Source organism: Crocodylus porosus, unplaced genomic scaffold, assembly GCF_001723895.1.
Source record: "Crocodylus porosus isolate Cpor-Errol unplaced genomic scaffold, CroPor_comp1, whole genome shotgun sequence".
NCBI classification, from domain to species: domain Eukaryota; kingdom Metazoa; phylum Chordata; order Crocodylia; family Crocodylidae; genus Crocodylus; species Crocodylus porosus.
The window spans coordinates 264,777,607-264,798,696 of NW_017728886.1; the positions used below are offsets into that span (position 1 = coordinate 264,777,607).

The 21,090-nt window shown below is 49.3% G+C and overlaps 2 protein-coding genes across 11 annotated transcripts in view; one reads left to right on the forward strand and one right to left on the reverse strand.

Annotated features, from left to right (window-relative positions):
- Positions 1 to 1,639: 1,639 nt before the first annotated feature.
- Positions 1,640 to 21,090, reverse strand: part of PTK2 (protein tyrosine kinase 2) — a 352,211-nt gene continuing 332,760 nt past the window's right edge. For 9 of the 10 annotated variants that reach the window (XM_019553237.1, XM_019553254.1, XM_019553174.1 and 6 more), the window contains 3 exons: positions 19,487 to 19,642; positions 18,468 to 18,548; positions 16,036 to 17,245 (listed from right to left, as the gene is read on the reverse strand). In XM_019553237.1, the coding sequence (XP_019408782.1) occupies positions 17,033 to 17,245; positions 18,468 to 18,548; positions 19,487 to 19,642 (450 nt within the window). In that variant the 3' untranslated portion in view covers positions 16,036 to 17,032. Of the gene's footprint in view, positions 1,651 to 7,458; positions 7,465 to 11,514; positions 11,522 to 16,035; positions 17,246 to 18,467; positions 18,549 to 19,486; positions 19,643 to 21,090 lie in introns of those variants that run through there. The other variant, XM_019553184.1, reaches the window with a different exon arrangement.
- Positions 8,240 to 10,297, forward strand: RPLP1 (ribosomal protein lateral stalk subunit P1). The gene is made up of 4 exons (XM_019553266.1): positions 8,240 to 8,422; positions 8,670 to 8,744; positions 9,483 to 9,597; positions 10,177 to 10,297. Exons 1-4 carry the CDS (start codon positions 8,351 to 8,353, stop codon positions 10,254 to 10,256), a joined length of 342 nt encoding a protein of 113 aa, XP_019408811.1. The 5' UTR covers positions 8,240 to 8,350; the 3' UTR covers positions 10,257 to 10,297.

The following is a 21,090-nucleotide window of genomic DNA, read 5'->3' on the forward strand; positions in this document are numbered from 1 at the left end:
CAATTATAATAAACTTATAAAATGTCTTTGGAAATATGATGAGGGGGACAACCATTATATGGCTCTGTAAAGGACTGCTCCTTTGCAATCTATTACTATTCTCTGAACAAGATGTAACTTTTTTGGACTTTCATAAATTCCTCAGCAGAATCCAGCAAAAATACAATTCAATCAAGTAATTATTAATAGGTGAGAAGGAAAGTGTGGATGCAGATTAAACACAAGAGACAACTTACAGGATGTGGACAGCACAATTAAGTACTCAATTTGTAATACGGTTTAATTCTGGAATGGCCACAAAATTTCAGCTTAGGAACTATGTCGTTTGCTATAGTAATGATCTGGAATAAGGGGTGGAGGGTAGAATGGTGAGGTAGCAAATTCTTCTGATGATACAAAACTAATCAGATAAAACCAACATAATTAGAGGGACAAACTTAGGTATTATAACTTGACAGCATGATGACAGATGAAATTCAGGTACTGATACAATGCATACTAGGAAAAATAATCTGAATTTTTCATTCAATACAGTGTGCTAAATTACATGTTGTTAGTCAGGGAAGAGACCTTGGCACCACTCTGAACATCAATTAAAGTTTCTATCAAAGTGTGGTGGGAGCCATGAAGACAAGCTGTGGTAACGTGGCAAGTGCCTAGCCCTGGGGTGCCTGGGCAGCCCTGCAGTCACTCCAGCTCTCTGGACTCCCTTCGCTTTTCCCTTTCCTGCCATGCCTTGATGTATTGCCACATCAAGCAATACATGCCACATCAAGGAATGTATTGCCACATCCCTCACCTGCCATGCCATGCCACAATTGGCAGAAGCTCCATCACTTGATGTAATGAGTTGGTTTGTGAAAAGGGAAGTTTCTGAGTGAGCCCATATCCATCCTTTTGGCCAGCCAGTCTGTCTTGAACCCCTCTGGTCCCCAAACCTGCCCCTCTGGCATTAGATGGCCCCTCCTGGGCCAACTATACCACCCACTCAGGGCACCTGCAGCCCTAAGGGCTAATTTCATGGCCTCTGACCTCCCCTGTAGCCATAGACATGTCTTTCAGATGTCACTGTTCAGTCACTCGCCTTTGTGGGGGCCTTAGCCCTTTTTCTCTTTCTGTGTCTGACCTGGCTTTTGGGCCCCTGGCCCCGTCTCCACTCTTCTTGGGCGCTGGCCCCTATGGCCCTGTCTCCACCTTGCTTGGGCACTACTGGGACCTTCTCTACCCCGGCAGTCCCAGTCCAGTCCACCAGTGTAAACTGTAACAAAAGAGTAAGCCCACTGGCTATAATGCAAACTATTCCCACACTGGATCCAAACATAAACACCCACTCACTGGTTTAGGATAAAACTTCCCCCTACCCTGGGTTATATTCCTCAGAAAGCCATCAGTGCCTTCCCAGGGTAGCTCAGCTGTTAGCCTCTCCGGCCTTCCTGGACAGAAGCTCTATCCTCTGTCACTGGCAGCTCTATCCTCTGCCTCTGGCAGCTCTATCCTCTGCCTCTGCCTAGGCTCAGCCACTGGTTTTATGTGCCTCCTACGCCCAATTCCTCCTATCAGGTGACTCTCCAGCCACCTACAGGGGTTCTGTTTCTATTCTGGGCCTGATGATCAGGCTGGCTTTAGGGCAGTTTAGGGCTACTACCCTTGCTGCCTTAGCACTGTCCCTACCACTTAAGCAAGGTTCTGTCCTACTGTACTACTGCTGGGCAGCTAACCCTGTAACAGGCACTTCCTACCTAGGAGTCCCTGCCTACGCTTTCAAGTAACAGCCACTGGCTCCCTCTTACAGGTACATAACTGGAATAGAAAACACTATACAGTACCTTTGTTACAAAACTGAACAGCATAGTCTTGGTGAGATTGCTGATTATCCAGTGGAGACTTTATGGTAACATAGTTCTGTCTTTAAGGCCATTTATACACATACATTTTTGTGCAGGGACACGTGTGGGAGACCCGCTGCTTTGGAGCAGACTCAATTACCTGAGTCTGCTCTGGACGCAAGCTGACATGCACTGCACTGCGGCGCATGCAGTTGTATAAGCGGCAAAATGCACATTAGCTTGTAGAAAATGGTGATGGTGCTGCAGCTGCACTTTTGAACTAAAGCACTGTTACGGCATGGGGTCCCCAGGGATGGCTGTGATGCCCCTAGGGCTCCGTGACCGTGCCTGCGGGCGCCTTCTAATCTCACTTGCCACGTCTTGGGTGAAATAATAAGTTGGGAGGCTGCCCATGAGTATGTGTGGCCACAGTCCTGCTGAATCCCACTAGACCCTGCTGATCTTGGATCTCTTGCTAGGTCTCACTCAAAGTCACTGCCTCACGAGACACCCTAAGCATTATGAGTTAGATGCACGGCTCCAAAACCTTCCCTTTACCATGTCCCATGCCTCACAGGTGGTATATGAATAATGTCCCTCTACTGGGGTCTTGGCCTAACTTGGCCTCTGGTTGTCACTGGGTGCCTGGCCCCTCTAACTGCACCCCCCTGGCACTGGGCTCTGCAGCTCTGTTGCTGCGCCCCTCTAGTGCTGGGGTCTACACAGTAGTGTGCCCCAATGAGGCCTACTCCTCCCCTACTAGCCTCATCCCGGTGTACAGGTATAAAAGACAACAGAAAAAAGAAGCCCCCTGGCTATAACATAACATTAATCATGGAGGCCCCACTCTGCCCATTTAAGAAGGTAAACTTCTCCCTTATTATTGTGTGCCTCCTAGCCCCAAATACCCCTGAGCTTCTGGAACCCTATTCATCTTGCAGGCAGATCAGGCAACCAAATATTCCCTGGTAGCTCTTTCACAGGAGTTGTTCCCTCTGGTGAATATTAGCCAACTCACTCCTCCTGGCCCTGGGGTCTGTATGTGCCCAGGGCCCTGCCTCCTTCCAGTCAGCTGACCGTGTGCAAGTGTCAGCTAATACCCTCCTGAGCTCATCAGCCTACTGCCTGGGTACCCTGCAGCTGTGGAGCTCTGCTTTGCTCACAGAGCTCTCTAGCTAGCTCAATAGCAGGCTCACTTTAGCACCCTGCAGCATGCATGTCTGATGCCTTTTAGTTCAAAAGTGTGCTGCTGCCATTTTCTCAGCACTGATGCACATTTCACTACTTATACAACTGCATGTGTTGCAGTGCCAGGCACTTTTTGAAGTGCCTGCTGCTGTGGCATGCGCATATGTACATATGCCCTTTGATTCTTGTTTCTAGCTTCTAGAGCATTTCTACTGGGAGTATCCCCATTCTCTCCCCCAAAATGGTGATTTTGGGTTAAAAATAAGCCAACTTGAACTAGGTAGAAGTCAGCCCAAGAGTTTCTTTGGGTTGAATGAAACTTTGTACACTTTTCCCCAGCTTAACTTTTCCTGGGGAGCTTTTTATGCAGGACCATGTAAGTGACCTACGAAGGGGAGCCCAAAGTTAGCTAGGGCCTCCTCAAAATGATTGATGCTGGTCCATGAGGGGAACTGCCCAGCCTGCCAGGGGATCTGCAGATTTCTAGACACCCAGCCTGGACCACAAGGCAGGGCAGATATTGCTCACCTACTCTTAGGCTGAGTCCCACCTAGGGTACCATCATGGTTCTGGCTCTCAGAGGGCTGCAGTTTGCATTGTCTGTGCAAGAGAAATAAACTGAGTTCTGGGAGACGATTACAGACTGTCCACACTGGGGACAATGTAGTGACAGTTTATACTCCATTTAAAACAATTTCTTAAAAGTAGAATGATGTCTCATGGTGTTGCTAGCGTCTCAGTCGCTATGTGGACTGGACACCTGGCTTGAAATGACTGTAGCCACTGGGTTTATCTCAGTACAGTAGTTGCAGTTATTGAGCTGCCTGAAGTAAATCAGAAGAGCAGGTCCAAGCCTTGGGGCAGCCAAGTGACCTAGCAGCCAACTGGGTTCTGCCGTGCTTGCCCCTCTGGCCTCTCAGGGTCCCATCCTATTGTCTCACCTACCACACCTTGGTGTTATGATCCCAAAGTCTTTTGCAGGCTCTGGAATTGTGCCCTCAGTCTTTTCTGTCTCATACCACGGTCCTTCAGCTGACAGCAGAGCTGCCCCCCACCCCTCCCTGTAAGAGTTTAGGACCTGGGGTGCCCCTGGCATCCTTCTCAGTGGCCTTCTTCCCCCCTACAGCCACAACCCAGTCCTCCAGGTTGATTTCAACACAAACAAAAAATATAAGCATCCATTACCAAACAAAAGGCTCCCCACAACCCTGGGGGGGACATCACACTGTAGCAACAAGCTACAACACAGGGCCAGAAATACATATCTGTTACCCAGTGGTATATGGGCTTCCTGCAGCTCCCTGTAGTCTGGACTCTTTCTTCCTTGGCCAGTCAGGCCCCTCTGCAGCACACAGGGCCAGACTACCCACCTTAGCTCAGGCCCTGCTGCTATATACCTCTAAGCACCATCCCTTCTGGTCATGTGGGTCTCCAGCCACACACAAGGGTTTCTGCATTGCCTAAAGGCCAGCCCTTGCTCTTCTGCTGCAACCCCCACACAGCAGGCTGGGCACGCTGCCCTCTCTACCTAGTGTGACAGGAGCCTCCAGTTCCCTGTTACAATACGTGACATTCTAAAAATTAACAACAATGCTAAGAATGAACAGGTTAGTCAGAAAAATTTTGTCTCAGGAAGATGTTTGACTCAGAGAGCTGCACCCATTTTATGCAGGACCGTGTAAGTTATCAACTGCAGCTGATCCAAAAATCTTTGTTAGGATTAAAGGGAAAAAACAACAGGCCAGCCATTTATAAGGCCTATAAAGAAAAACACAGAAACAACAACAAAAAGCAGAATTAGAAGAGAGCATGTGTAAGAGGGGTTAAGGCTCAAGTGGGAATAGAGAACTTGTTTTCACTGAAATATGGAACACAGATGTGAATGAACACAGCTGTACGTGTGTGCACGCACATGCGTGAGTCTGCTCTCTTAAGACTAATGAATAATAATATACTTGCAGACATACTGATAAGTCTTCATCACAGAGCTGGTACTGGCTAATGAAGCAGCATCTGCTTGTCTAGAGCTGGTCTGAGATCACGTAGGGAACATCCCCAAACACACTGAGGCCCTCTCCTGGCCATCTTTGATACAAAGGCTACGTTTTCCATTGCTTGGCACCTCTGAGATTGTGCACAAAGTCACACTGAAATGTTACCAAATCACAAATGGTAGCATTTTCCACGTGTTTACACCCTTGATGCACAGATGCACACGACTATACAAGGTACAAAGTGGAGATTTGAACCTGGCAGAAACTTGATAACTTTGCCTCTTTTTGCCCCCTTTGGTGAAGGGCACTGTGCCTATAAAGACATGTAAATTAAATTATGTTTGCGTGGGATAGGCATGGCCGGGGTCATTTGACCCCAACACTCTTTCCTGCCTAGGCAGAGGGTTGGACTCGATGATCTGCTGAGGTCCCTTCTGACCCTGGCATCTATGAATATTTTACGGCTTGAATGGCCAGACACTAGCGTTTTACATACAGTTAATATGTCCCAAGTGTAACATGCAACAAGGCCCCAAGGCTAAAACTAGCATTCTGCCTTCTCAGATGCTACAGGACACTTTGGAAAAGCCCCACACTGTTCTTTGTTATGGTACATCTTGAGGCTAGGTCAGTGCTAAATGTTACCATACTAATCTATCTTTGTGGTAACTTGCATTCCGCTCATGTGGGGCTTTTGGCTGTCTGATATGTCCTCCACAGGTCTATGTTGAGCAGATTCTTTTTGGTGTTGGGTGGTGGAACCGGAGCTTGCTCCATCCACTCCATGCATTGACCTGGTATTGCAGTGCTTCCAGGACCGGTGCAAAAACAAAAAAACCTTTGCCTGAGGGCTCCTGATGAGACAATGCACCGTCAGACTACCAGCCTGTGGCAAGACAACACTCTTGAGCACAGCATTATAAGTGGCAGGTGGATCCACATTTGTGTCCACTGGTTCTCCCTTGCAAAACTGTGAAGTTCATAGGCACACAAACATTACTAATAGCAAGTAACACAAAAGTCAGCAGTCCCTGTGAGTTGTGAAAACATCTGCAGTGGAGTAGCCCTCAGTTTCAGTGCACAGAGTGAGAACAGGAGTTACTCCTTGGATGACTTTCTAGATCATCAGCTCCTCAAAGGTAAAGGGTCTGTAATCACCAATCCCCATAGTGCAGTGATGCTCAACCTTTTTAAACCAGAGGTGCCTCTGGGCAGACTGGAGTCACTCCTGGGAAAAATGCCTGCTTTCATTTGTTTTCTGACTACAGGAAAATAAGGAGAGCAATTTCTTCTGTTGCAAAGAATGGAGAGAGACCGCAGGTGGGGCAGAAGGTTTGTAACACTACAGGTTCCTATTTGAGATCTTTGAGTTTATCACATGAAATGCATCTGCATACTCAAGAGATGTGAAAAGTTGATGAAATCTTTTAACTAATAAGTGCAGTGATAGCTGATTGGCTTACTGGTTATCTTTAGGTCCAGACAGGCACAGGCTGGCAGGGAAGGGAAGCAGTAGGATGCCTCAGCAGGAATCAGAAAACAAAGAACAAGTGGGAGGAAGGAACAAGGAGGAGGATGGGGGGCTAGTCCCCATAGCCTAAGAGGAAAACAGCAAGTAGCCTAGACTCATCAATGAAACAATTAGCTGCTCCTTCACAGGTGCTCCCTCCTGCCCAGCCAAGGGCTTCACCTGAGCCCTGCTGTTTGCCTCCTCTCTTCCTCCTCCCCCTTAAAGGGTGCCTGGAGCAGATCCCAGCAGCAACTGTGTCAGAGCTGGGTGTTATCAGTTAATCATTTAACCCAGTGGTTTTCAACCTTTTTTAACTAGTGCACCCCTTCTAGCTCAAAGCTTCAGCTCATGTGCCCCTTTATATTTTTTTCTTGGTTTTAAGGGGTGGGGCAGGCCCCCTGTGATGAGGGAGGGAGTGCGGGAGGGACAGGACAGGAGCTACACAGCCGAGGCCAAGTGTGGGACAGAATGGTGGGGGAGGAAGTTCCTGCTACTGCATGTACCCCAATGGTGGTCTGGGGGTGTGTGCCCCCAAAATCTGTTCATGGGTCAGAGGCAGCTGCTGTTGCAGGCTAGACCCTGCACTCTGCTGCCCTATGAGCTGTGCAATGCCTTATGCCTGCTGTGGCTGAGCAGGTAGGGGACAGACACCCCACCCCCAGCAGGTAAATGTGCTGAGGGGGCAAGGGCAGTGGTGCTCCTCTGCAGGCTACACATGCGCTGCCCAGCTGGCTGGACTGAGGGTGGGGTTGGGGCTCACATGCAGCAGCCGCCATCACCACCACCTGGCACCACTGCTGCTGTGCCACTTGCCCATGGCTGACACATGTGCGGCACACGAGATGCAAGGCATGTTAGTAGCCTGCAGAACCACATGTGCAACCAGCTGCAGGGAAGCAGCATGGGATGCAGCAGTGACAGCCACATACAGGACCCACACCACCAGCTGGCTGGCACCCACGCAGCCTGAAAGGAGACACTGCTGCCCTCACCCACCCTGCCCCGCTCCTAGGAGCAGGCAGAGAGTGAGCAGAGGTGGAGGGCAGGCAGGCTCTGCAGTGTTGTGTGCTAGGTGCCACTGGCCCCACACCCCTCCTCGGGTAAGAAACAAAGTATGGGAAGGGACCAGGGGAGACACTATGGGTACTACTACTGTGAAGTGGGACACACCCCATCCCCACCCCTCTACAGCCTTCCTAAGTATTCCTGGGGGTACATGTACCCCCGGCTGACAACCCCCCCCCCCATTTAACCGATGAACTTAGAAGAGGTTACGCGACCGGTTTTGAAACAGTATTTCCACCCCCAGCAGCACTAAGGCTGCGCAGGGCTGGCAGCGGCCTCCTAGGTAGGTGTGACCCCGGCTACGGCGAATTCACGTAACGCCTCCAACCCCCCGCAGCGCAAGAGCAAGCGCCCCCGACCCGGCCGAGACACGAGAGACACCAAAGAGGCTACCGGGAAAAAAAACAAGCGCAGCTTCCAGCCGCCCGCAGGCAGCCCCCCGCCTCGCATCACTGCCGGGCAGTGGAAGGAGCGAGGCCCCAGTAGCACGGCGCTCCTCTGACGCGCTGCTGCCGGCGGCGGACAAAGATGATGCATCGCAGACTGTACACTGCGATTGGCCGGGGGTAGCCCTATAACCCCTCACCGCGGGGCGTGGTGATGACTTTGCTGGCTCCGCGCTGCGATTGGCTAGGGGCAGCCCTATAACCTCTCCCCGCAGGCGCGTGCGTTTCCCTTTCCTCTCCGGCCCCACAAGGTGCTGTGTCCTTCAGCTGAAGCTAAGGCCGCGTCCGCCCGGCGACTAGCACCAGGCCCCCCCGCCCGTCATGGCCTCCGTCTCCGAGCTCGCCTGCATCTACTCCGCACTCATCCTGCACGACGATGAGGTCACCGTCACGGTGAGCACCGCGCGGCGCGGCCCGAGCGGCCCAAGATGGCGGCGGCGCGTGGCCGCTCCTCGCGCTTTCCTCCGGCGCGGGGGTTTGCGCACGGCCCCGGCCTCGGGTGTTCAGCGACTGTCGAGTGGGGGGCGGTTTGCGCACGGCCCCGGCCGCTAGGTGTTCGGCGACCGTTGCGGGGAGAGTGGGGTTGCGCACGGGACGGTTGTGCGCGTGTGAACGGGCGGTGACAGCGGGGCCGTTGCAGGAGGACAAGATCAACGCCCTGATCAAGGCGGCGGGAGTGACTGTGGAGCCGTTCTGGCCGGGCCTGTTTGCCAAGGTAGGCCACCGGGCCGCGTGGGGGGGTTTCCTATTTTGCAGGTTTGCTTCCATTGAGCACCCTCTGACTGGAGCCTGCCGCGGCTCACTAGGATTCGGGACCGGCTGGCATCACAGACTTCCACAGCGTGGTTCATGAGGGGTGAAGCAGGTGGAGCCTAGTCAGACCCATGATGTACTGTTGACATAGTGCTGAATGGGGCCAAGTGGCCTGTGTTTGCAGTTCGTTTGATGCTGTTTTCTGGTCCAGCTGGCCATGGGGGCTGTTTCTTGGGGGCAGGTATGGGGTACGTGTACTCACGCTTGCTCCTCCTTGAGCGGGGAGTTAAGGAGTTAGTTGGGTGGCTTCACATTGCACATGCTGAGGTCCAAATGGCCCCTGGTCCCTGTAGGTTATTCCCTCAGTTGGTGCTTGTGAACCTTTCTAGGGAAAAGCCTGAAACGGGATCTCCTGTCACTTGTCCAATCTGGTTACCCGTGTCAACGAAAGATGCTGATACTGGTGTGAACAGAATGGGTGGGGGGGAACCTGCATCCTAACAGTTACGTGGCTGTGACACAGGTTGTGGCTTTGGGGCTGTAGTTGGTGTCTCGAGCCACATGCACAAGCGCACATGCTGTCACATAATAACATGGGAGGATCGAGACTGAGGGTGCACAGTAATGGGCCGGACTGTGGTAATGTCTGATCCAGTTCTGCAGCTGCCATGTGCCCTGAGTAACTCTTCGCTGCTCCTAGGCTCTGGCCAACATCGACATCGGGAGCCTGATCTGTAATGTAGGAGCTGGTGGTGGTGCTCCAGCTGCCACTGCTCCTGCTGGTGGCGCTGCGCCCGCCGGAGGGGCTGCCCCTGGTAAGTGAAGTCCTGGGGGTGTGGGCTTGTCCTGGGGGAGAGGCTGTTCAGGTTAGATAATTGATGGCAGTTGCACAGAAACTTCGCTTGGGGTGCAGGCACCTTACCCTGGTGCGAGAAGTTAAGAAAGCAGATGTAATTCAAATGCTGGGGATTGCAGGTGTGCTGTTTAAGTGTGCCAGACCTAGCTTCCCATCTCAGAGGACAGAATGTGTCTCCAAAGTCGGGGATGTACTGTACTCCATGAAGGACGTAGTCTCCCTCAATTTGAAAGGGAGACATTCTCATCTAGCGTTTAAACCAGTGGTGCAATTTGGGGTGGGGCAGTTGATTTTAAAAGCAGTGTCTTTAACTTGCTTTATTCCTGCTCCAGTTGTTAGGAGATGCATCCTGCACCTAGTACTATAGGATCCTATAATTTGCACACAGACCCACTCCTACTTCACCCACTGTTTTTGACCTCAGTTAAATTATGACTCTTGCATAGCCTAGAGGAGTGGGAGCACCTACATACAGGTCTGCATGTATTTTTTCAGTAGTATCAAATTGCAAGATACTGATAGCTTTCTTCTTTTACAGCTGAGGAGAAGAAAGAGGAAGAAAAGAAAGAAGAGTCGGAGGAATCTGATGATGACATGGGCTTTGGTCTGTTTGACTAAACTGACTTTGTACCATTTGTAATAAACACCATTGACTTCTAGTTTCTGTCTTTTTAGAGTACAAGCCTTGGGACGGGGGTGGCAGAATTAGATTTCTTCTTAGTTCATCTCTCGCTGGTTCCATCCTATGGGTCTGAATTGGCACAGTCCAGCTCTGCCCCATGATGATTATGCCCTTTCAGTTCAGATTTCTGAGATGCACAGGACCTTGGCTGTATGGACAGCAGAAATGCATGTAAAGGACAACACAATCTTCATTTTAGTATTTGGTTGAATAAAACCTGGGCTGAATCCAGACCCACTTCCGGGGGTGGTGTAACCCCTGTGGTTGTCTGAGCTGCTGTGTGGTCTGAGGGACCCACAAGGCTTAGTGTTCCTCCATGCAGTGGCTCTGCAGGCCTTTTACCTTTTTGCAGTCACTCCTTGGCAAAAGCTTTCCTTTCCCAACCCCACAAACAACCTTGGATATGACTTGTTAAAAATAGAAACTCACCTATATGATAGCAAAAGGCACTTTTTCCATAGTAAAATTGCAATCTGGTAGGATACAAACCAGTGTGAACAGAGAACAGCAGTAGTAGTGTCAGTTCTGCTAATCATTGACTTAGTCCTTCCTTTCCCTTCAATAAGAAAACTGAAAAACGTGGATGCTTTCTTTTGAGAAATTTATTATGAGGTGAGATTGAAAATATTACAAGTCTTTATCAGTATGGTTTTTTTTTTTTTAAGGTGTTTGAAACAAAAGGTCTGAATTCAGTAAGCTAACTTTAAAACTGCCAAAATTTTTCTTTGGCCTACAGCTGCTAGGAAGTTGTGATTCAGGCATATTTTTGGACTCTCTGAAAGAGAGACCATATCCTCCTTGAGCTGCTATATGCAACTTGTGTTTCTGTTGTATAAATAAATAAAAGTTGAAGGTATTTTCCTATATGGTGCAGCTGACTTGTTCATCCAGCAGTAGCTTATTACCTGGAAAGGGCAGAAAACAGTACTAAAGTTTAAGTGTCACCATGTTGCTCATACAATAGTGACCCAGAACATAATATCCAATTATGTCCCTGTCAAACAGTAGAGAGACAATGACATGTTCTGGAAACAACTGATCTGTGCATGTCATGATCTTGTCCTACCTCGCATCATTCTTTGGCCCTTCAGTTTTCTTCTATAGATAATTCTTAGTACCATGATACTTGTTAAGAGGTACATTGGCAAACTTAAAACTAATCATTCTTTCACTGCTTTATAATTAGAGGTGCACCAGTATTGGTGCCATGTCAAATTGGCACTGATAAAAGGAAAATTAACATTATTGGCCACACTGGCCAAAAAAACCAATTGCCTATAATGTCACCAGTGACTATATGTCTTGTGGCTGGGGCCCCTGGATGCTGTGTATGTGTGTGCAGCTACCCACATGCACGGGGCCAGGAAAGCAGCCGGGCACTGTGGAGAGCAGTGCCCTGCAGGTAAGTGTGGGGGGAAGGAGCATTTTGGGGGTGGTGGTAGGGGTGTCAGATTGAGGCCTTCACAGTGAGGGAGTGGGGCAGGGGCTGGGGGCGCTGCCTGGCCAGGGCAGTGAATGGGACCTGGGAAACAACTGAGCCAAGGGCTGCCTGTCTGGGTGGGGTGGGGGGGTGTGTGTGTGGCCACTCCCTGCTACTGTGCACCCTGCCCCCCGCCCTGGAGGCAGGTATATGCCCCCCTGCCAGACTGTGTGTGGTAGATGCATGCAGACTGCCTACTGTGCGGTTGGGCCTGTGCTCCGTTGCCTTTCCCTGGGAGCTGTATGCTGACTGCACCATTGCCTGCCTGGGAGTAGTGGGGGCAACAAGTTGTGCCTGGCACTGCTGGGAGGGCAGGAGATGTGCACCAGGATGCTGATGTGTCGTGGACAAGCCGCAAGCAGCTCTGTCTGCCCCCCTGCCCCACTCCCTCCTCAACTGGGGGGGGCCTTGATCTCCCCCCACACCCCTCCCAAGACCTAGTCATAGTCCTTAGGGGCTGGAGGGGACCTTACAGATCATAGGGTCCAGCCCCCCTGCACTTGGGCAAGAAAGACTGCTGGGATCAGATGGCTCCAGCAAGGTGGGTGTCAAGCCACTTTTTGAAGAGTACTGGGGTAGGTGACTGCCACTTTTGTGGGGAGCCTGTTCTAGACTCGGCACTCAACTGGTGAAGTTTTTCCTTATGTTCAGTGTGAAGTGATCTTCAGTCAGTTCGGGCTCACTGTTTCTTGTCCTCCCTTGGGCGGTCTTGGTGAACAGATGCTCCCCCTGGCTCTCACATATGCCCCTGATATAAGCTGCCACTGAGTCTTCCCTTCTCCAGGCTGAACAGACCCAGATCTTTCAGCTTGTCTTCGTATGACCTGCTCTCTGGACCTTTACGCATGCACGTGGCCCTCCTTTGGACTCACTCTGGCTTCTCCACATCCTTGCTGAAGTGCAGCACCCAGAACTGGACACACTACTTCAGCTGCGGCCTCACCAAGGCCAAGCAGAGCAGGCAGATGACATCCTTCGCCTTGCGCAAGATGCCTTGGGCGGTGCATACTACTACTTGATTCATTCTACCAGCTACGGCATTGCATTGGTGGCTCATTTGTTCTGTGGTCATCACGACATCCAGGTCTCATTCAGTTGTGGAGCTGGCAAGTGTAGCACCGTGGAGCCTGTAGCTGAATTGCAGGCGATTTCTCCCCATATGGAGCCCTTTACACTTCTCCGTATTAAACATCATCAGGTTAAGATCCGCCCACTGCGCAAAACTGTCCAGGTCAGCCTGTATTGAGCTGTTACCATGCTCCCCTGTAATTTGGGATTGTCTGTGAACTTTGCCAGTTCCCTTTTAATACCTGAATCCAAATCGTTGATGAACATGTTGAAAAGCACTGGTCCAAGTACTGAATCCTGAGGGACAGCACTGGTCACTTTCTGCCGTGACGACTCAGTTCTGTCAGTCTGTACCCCTTGGGTCCTACCACAGAGCCAGTTACCTAGCTACCTGACTAAAGTAGTCAAGGCTGCATTTTCCCAATTTTACCATGAAGACATCATGGGAGACTAGGTCAAAGGCTTCAAGTATCTGACCTCATTTCCCAGGTGGCAAGTTGGGCATGACCTGCCCTTAATGAAGCCGTGGTGGCTGTCCTTTAGAATACCGCCTTCTGTTAGCCTATCAATAGTGGATTGTTTGATCATTTTTTTCCAGGATTTCATCAGGGACTGAGATCAAACTGCTTGGCCTGTAATTCCCTGGGTCCTCCTTTCTTGAAGATAGGCACCTCATCAGCCCTCTTTGTTTTTTGGGACCTCTCCTGAGCACCACGAGTCTTCAAGTAACCTTGCCGTAGGTCATGTGATGTCAGCCAGTTCTTTTAACACTCTCAGGTGTAGTTCATCTAGTCCTGCTGATTTGTAGATATTCAGCCTCTCTAGGCATTCCCCCACAAGATCTTTATCAACTGTGAGAGGGTAATCACCCCCACTTGATCATCCTATGCCCTGTCAAGCAGGCTAACACGGTTGGATTGGTGGAATACCAACACAAAAGTATTCCTTTAGGAGTTTGGTTTTGTCCTGAGTGTTGGTTAGCAGCTGTCCCATTTCATTCATCAGGGACTTGCCTGCAGAGCTACTCTCCATGCTGCCCAGCTGTGCTCCTGTAAAGTGGTTATTGGATTGGTATTGGCAGATATATGCCTCATGAATAATTGGCTATTGGTATCAGCTAATACAATCTTTATCAGTGCACCCCTATTTATAACCTGAAATGTAACCTGAAAGCTACTGGAGAGCAGTCTCAGACACACAGTAAGACTCCTCTGGCCACAGCCTTTCAGTGATGGAGGGTCTGAATTAAACACAGCTCAGTCATGAGTGCATAATTTATTATGGCATTGACCTTCAGCAGCAGATGACTCCATTCCAAGGACTGCTGGACTTGCCTCTGCCCCTTACAGTTTCTCTGCAGCAGGACAGATGAGAGCACCCACCAGCTGCAAGCCCTGGGGCAAGACAGCCCCTGGCCCTGCACACTAAAGGGGAGCTGGGGGCAGGCAGCCCTTGCTCAGAGTGAAGGGAGGTCCCCCCGCTGTACCCCAAGCCCCAGCAAAAGGTTCCTGCACACACACCATTTCCCACCTACTGGAATTCAGCAAGCTCAGCCTCGAGTGGATTGTTACCTACCTGACTGCTGCACCAGTCCCTGTCTGGTTGGGGGCGTGTTAGAGCCCCTTTTCCATTGCCTGCCACTGCAACTGCTCCCTAGTGCAAGGCCCACCATGATCGGGGATTTGCAAGGAGTGTGCTGAAGCACGCTGACCACAAATCGGGGATTTGTGAAGGAGCTGTGTTTGGGGACATGCTGGTGCCTTGTCCCAGTCCTAGCTGGTGTGTGGTACAAAACACGGTGCTGCTGTCAGGGTTTCTCTACGCAGGCTTCAGGATGCGCCTGCAGTCTGCAGGGTCCCGGTGCTTGGTGGGCCAATTCTCCATGTTGCTGACTCCTGCACTGGGCGGAACAAAGCCTGGCTTAGACCTGGACTTGCACAGCCTAGACTTCAGTGTAGGATAACATAAAACTGGTTAAGGAGCTAGTTAATTTTGCTTTTTTTTTTAAAAAAGAAAAGGTTTTACACACAAGACTTAAAAGGGTTTTTATTTTTGTTTAAATAAAACAGAGGTTAACAGGAAAATGTTTTATATTGTGCTCTTCATTTAGGTATCTGGTGCCCATTTCCTGGTTCTGTGCAACTGCTCTTAGGAGCCTGTCACTTGCTTGGCTTATGTTAAGGACATAAGCTTCAGCTTTCTTTTTAAAAATACTGAACTGAGAAAAATAGTTTGGGGGGAGGGGGTTCACTGTTTTTAAGGCGGCCAGTAGTGGGCATATTTAAATACATACTTACTGCTGTCTAAAATGACTTGCAGGAGTTTCAGATAAACTGCACCATACCTCAAATCTTCATCCTGAGGTATTCCTTTATTTGCTCCCTTGCAGTTTGATTCTTGGGCTGTCAAGTGTGTCATGCAGAAGTGGAACAGACTCACTTGAAAAGTTTGTCACGCTGTCGTGATAGAAAGTCTTGAATTTGCCGAGACTATCCACTTTCTTTATTTATGGGAGGCTTAACCAGCGTATAAAACTGGACTATCCAATGAGAAATAAAAGCATCGGCTCCTGCTGCTCCGAAAGGGAGAAAATGGTTGCTCAGCTATCCCTCCAGGGCAGGAAGCGGGCAGAACTTCTTGGGTGCCTGTATACAAGTGCGGAGGCTGCTCTGGCACACTGTAATTACAGTATGTTGGAGCAGACTCGATTAATTGAATCTGCTGGAGCGTGGCCATTACTGCACTCCAGCAGCCTCCTGCGTCTCGTGCATCAGCATTCCTGCACTTCAAAACGGCAGTGGGGGCGCTTGAACTAAAAGCTTGTTGAGTGAGTTTAGTTCAAGTGCCCCTGCTGCCATTTTGAAGCATGGGGACACTGATACACAAGACACTGTGGTGCTTTAATTAGAGTGGCTAATTAAAGCCTCCCACCTCCACAGCAGGTGTAAAAACACCTCCCATATTAATATCCTCAATTAACAGCGATTACTGTTTGGGTGTGGCGCTTTGTTTTGGAGCAGGCTAAAGGACAAATTAAGCCCTTACTACTCAGATGACTGATTCTGGGTATAGAAGTGCCCTGTGCCACGTATTTCTGAAAGTTCAGATGAAGAAATTCCTTAAAAAAAAATTGTTCCTTGCAGCATAAAAAATATTAAGAGCCAGGATTTCACTGGTAACACCTTTTTAATAGGTCAAAGTAACTGTACAGTTCATTATATTCTTCCTGAGAATAATTTATATCCCCCAACAACCAAAAGGGAGTGTGGTTTTTATTGAACAGAACAGATGGTATAACTGGTAAACCAAAGAAAATAGTTACACTGCTCTGCTGTAACTCCTCCCAGGCAAGATAGACACAAAGATGGGTTAGTTAACTACAGCGGGTTTAAAATATTCAACATGGCTTTAATCTTTCTTTATAAATTATATAAAAATGGGGAACATGTATGGTTACAGAATCTCTCTTCTAAATGCAGCTCTGGTACAAAGCAGCATTTTTGCTGCCGAGGAAAATAACATTGCTACAAAAAACTGGCACGTTATTCTGGTGAAAAAGACATACAAGAGTTTTCAGTTGTGTCTACAGCTAGTTTCCAAACAAATGCTTCACATATCCACATAAAAGTAAAAGGCAGGAAGATGAAGAGGGCTTTAGTTTGTTCTGAAATGACTGAAGTCTTGAAAATATAGCTTTTTTATTTTCTCTGTAAATCGTGATTAGCATATTGCGACGTAAGTGTTCTAATAAAAAAGGTTCCAGTCTGGATAGTTCGCATACTGCGGGCAAGAATTCTCAGCCCTGAGGTTTCCCAGAATTCTTCACTGCACAATATCTTTCTTCAGTCTGCTGCTTGGACAATTCTGGCTCTGAGCTTTAACCCCCGGGCAGCTTTAGGGTAAACATGTTCCCAAGACACCACTTCCAAGGGCTTCTGTACAAACTTAATTCTGTGATAATGCCACTTTTTTAATCTCAGACCATGTTGGCTTTTTGATAAAAACTTGGTTTAAACTTTCATAAGAGAAAACCAACAGTTGTCAGTCAGATCCGCTGAAGCAGGAGTCACTGGAAATCCAGGACTATGCAAGGCTAATCCCCACTGCTGGTCGAAGGCTAGATAACACCCTTGCACCGACAGACAAGAACTCTCTCCTCGGTATTTAGTGGGGTCTGGACTGGCCAATCATTTTCAGTCTGGCTTGATCAATAACATCCAGCAAGTTTTTGGCATCTACAGCCAGAGCGTGAGCAGCTGTGAGCATTTGCTTTTTGTATTCCTGCTGCAGGCTGGTCATGACATATTGCTGTGCCAGCTTCATCTTGTTAATGAGTTCGGCCAAGTCGGAGTTCAGCAGCTTCTGTGCCATCTCAATCTGAAAAGACAAGATGCAGTCAGGCTGTAGAAACTGATGTTCACAGGAGGCAAATCATTGGGAGTCTGCACCCAGAATGGCATCACAGACCGCATCCCCCCGCCCCACAAACGAGATCACTACCATCGAGGTGAAACTCAGTCACTGGGGTTGAGATTTCAGTCTGTGTGGTTGCCATTTCAACAGCAGGAGATTAGAGCAGGGTAACAGTTTGGAGCCTCTCTCAAGACTCAAATAACTTCCTCATGATATGGAGCACTACATACAGTTAGGCTGCATCTTGTCCAATGCGAACTAGATCCTGAACTTGCTCTCTTATGCCTCTGAACAGCCACTGGAGGTTAACAGGCATCGGACCCTATTCATCAGGGCTGGATTTGAACCTGGGTCCTAGAGAACGGGTTTCCATTTTGCCCTGAATCATTCTCTCAGCCTCTCTCCCCCCATTAAATTATGTTTATTGATACTCCAAGCAGTAACAAAATATAATAGAAATAAAGCCGCAAGCTGAAGCTTGTTTAAACAAGTCCCACAGCAGGCAAGGTAGCTGTCTGGAAGGAGGGTCACTTGGCATCTCTGCTGCACAGGGTATTGTGTGCTTAGAGCATCCTCAGTGCCTGCAGTTCCTCCGAGATCTTGTGTGCACAGACACAGCTCTGGGGAAGATGACTGACCCGGGCTCACTGGGATCTGGTCTGCAAGCAGGGAAGTAGCTGAGCCACTGTTGCTTCGAATTAGGTCACTGCTGAGCATTTTTTGAGCAAGAGCTGCCACCAGCCACATTAAGTGATCTGTTTACTGAGTTTTGTGTGCAAATCATAATTCAGTGAGATGTGCTGAACTGGCACCCAGGAATTAATCCCCAGGTGATGCCTCCAAATAAAAATCCTAACTCCTACGTAGGCACTGTAAACACTGTACCCCAACTCCTCGTGTGTTACGCATGCTGTTTACTGACATGGAATTCAGCAGTTTGCTCTGACAGGCAGGATACGGCCCATGTCCAAAGAGCAATGTAATGATTAAGATACCAAGTGCTATCGGAGGGGTCAGTACCCAGAACACAATGCATGTCAGGGGTGGGGTGAATGAATCAAAAGGTTCTAACATTTCTATTTTTTAGAAAAGGATGTGATACATGTCCAGATACCGACTGACCCTGATTGAGGATGGCTGCAGACTCACCGACTGCTGGTTAGAATAGGAGGACATCTTTACATACCTCTCTGTGAGTGCTTGCTGGGAGCACTGGAATGGTTTCATCTACAGTTGCGAGCAAAGTTCTCAGTGCCAAACCAACCTCCTAATGAAAATAAACCAGGACAGAACGCAGTTCAGTATTCACTACTGTTTTGCGGCTCAAATACCCTTTTACGCACTATTTTATTTCCTTTTTGGTACATCATTTATGCATGTGGAAACAAACACCTCGGTAGCAAACACCTGTTATTCATTTAAAACTTCTTTTGGATGTCAAAGTATTTAGGGTGAGAAGAATAATAATAAAAAAGGCTTAGTTTGGATTTTACCAGTGACCTCAATGCAAACAGTTAGAGCAATGCTGCTGAACAGCTGAAAATCCTACCCTTATTTCTTTGGTTACGTTAAATTTCACAAGAAAGAAAACACATAGCTAACTTAGCATGGGGCACACGCGGTATATATACACACTGCATTCAACTGACTTTGGCTGAAATGCTTATATCAAGGGATAATTTTAAAAATACTAATTTTTCTTTAAAAAATGGAGAGAGAATGCAGCACGCTAAATCCTTCATGGTCACAGGCAGTCAAGGAAGATGTTGTCAACTGTAATGCTATTTCAGGAGCGCTCATAAAATGAATGTCCAGACAGGCAAACAAGATTTTTAGTAATATCTTTCACTGGGCAAACTTCATAGCTGGGGGAGAGGTTAAGCAAACTTTCGCGCACAAAACCCCCTTCTCTCGGGTCTGAGGAGGAAACGGACAGTGTCAGCTAAACAATGAATGGTAAAGTACAGCAATGGCGCATGTTAAACCCTATTATGACATTGTCTAGCAAGTCCTGCTTCTCACATAGGCCCTGACCATCAGCGCTTACAGCCGCCCCACCGCAGGCAGGCAGAACTCAGCATGCGCACCGATGCAGACAGACAGACAGCTCGTACTGTCAAGCTTTTCGGTCTGTAACATTTCTGATAACTGGTGCCCGTCAGGACAGACGTAAAACACTGACTGCAGGAAATGTCCTCTTCCTACCTTCACCATGGGCACGTACTCCTCTGGAGGGGCTGGCTGGATTTTGCTGGACATTTCTATTACAGCTTTCACCAATCCAGTGACATTCTCGTATACCTTATCATTGGAGCGGTCCAAGTTGGCAGTGGGAGGAGGGCTGATTTCCTGCGGCTGAATCTGCAAACAGAAGAGATGTTGCTGTCCTCGCTTTCCCCAGCAGATGGCGGTCAGCTACCGCACCCAACGCCAACCTGGCTGCAGGAAGCCGATTAATGCTGCTAGCTTATGATCAAGTCTTCCCCACCAAAACCCAGCCTCCGATTGGGCTGTGTCGCTGAAGGCATTTTGGGCTAAATGCAATTTTCTGCCCAAGCTCAATTAGCAAAATGGAGTTGAAAGAACTTTACACCATGAATCTGAGAAGCTCCCAGAGCAGAGAAAGCAGCCTCGGGATCACAGGTTGTGCAGGACTTCTCATCCCCACCTGCAGCACATTTCAAGAGGCTCTATCCTGCAGGGAACAGTCCCTTGGTACTTCTGCAGAAGTCCACCTCCGAGGTGCAGATTTCATGATGCAAGGTCTAGGGGTAAACTGGGCACTCGGCGCCACTGGTTCTATCAATACACTGGATTTCTCGGTTACAAGCTCAGATGGCATACTCCCCCCTCCTGAGATTCACCCGCGCAGACAGACAGAGCTGCACAAATAGTTTCTTCTGATAGGGAGGCCCTGACTCTTCGCTGCCTTGCACCTCCAAAGTCATGTATGCCGGCGGCCCACTGCCAAACTCTGGCTCTGCTTCATGCTCTTTGCACTCATTCTGCCTAGGAGCAAAGAACACCACAGTGCCGGCAATGGAGTGCCAGCCCTGACATCTTCAGGCAATTGTTTTCAGTCCTGGCAACTGTGCTGAGGGTACCGACTCACCACTACACTCGGGAGAGAGGAGGGGACTGCAGGGTACATGGTTATTGGTGGAACTGCATGGAAAATTAAAGAAAATTGAGGAGTGGGGGGGATTCTTATCGTTTCACTGCGAGTGCCAACACTGCAGGCAACGAGACGACGTTTTCAAATACCCTTTCCAGGATGTTGGAAAGAGACTGGGCCAAATGCAGCACTCCTTACTCATGCAAAACTCCCACTAAATTGCAGCTGGCTCAAGCTGAATCCAAGCAAGACTGAGGTGACCCTGCCAGGAGGAGGGGTCACACTTCGCCGACATTGCCTTCTCTGCGCAATCTATCCTCTTGGCACCACTTTTGCTTACACCAGGGATGCTCAACGCCCAGCCCATGAGCCCAAAACAGCCCTTGGCTCTATTTAATCTGGTCCATGAGGCTCTGTGGGGAGCCCTGCGGACTGTGGCCCTGTGCATTAGGGTCAAGTGTGTACCCAACCCAACCCAGTGCATGGGGGCGGTGCAGGGCCCCCCTAGGACCTAATCCCAGTTGGGCAGGGGTGGCACAGGACCCCAGGAGCCCACTCACAGCTGGGTATAGGCAAAGTCCCCTGTTGCCTCCCCCTGGCCCTCATGTGCAGGATTGGGCTCTGGGGATCCTGCAATGCCCCCACCTTGGGCAGGATTGGGCTCCAGCCAGGTGGAGGCAGCGCAGGCCCTGAT

What these genes read in the sequence shown, in the direction of transcription:
- RPLP1 (XM_019553266.1), top strand. Translation starts at nt 8,351, where the DNA reads ATGGCCTCCGTCTCCGAGCTCGCCTGCATCTACTCCGCACTCATCCTG. An exon ending in ACGATGAGGTCACCGTCACG is followed by an intron (nt 8,423 to 8,669) that starts GTGAGCACCGCG and finishes GGGCCGTTGCAG; the next exon opens with GAGGACAAGATCAACGCCCT. An exon ending in GGCCGGGCCTGTTTGCCAAG is followed by an intron (nt 8,745 to 9,482) that starts GTAGGCCACCGG and finishes CGCTGCTCCTAG; the next exon opens with GCTCTGGCCAACATCGACAT.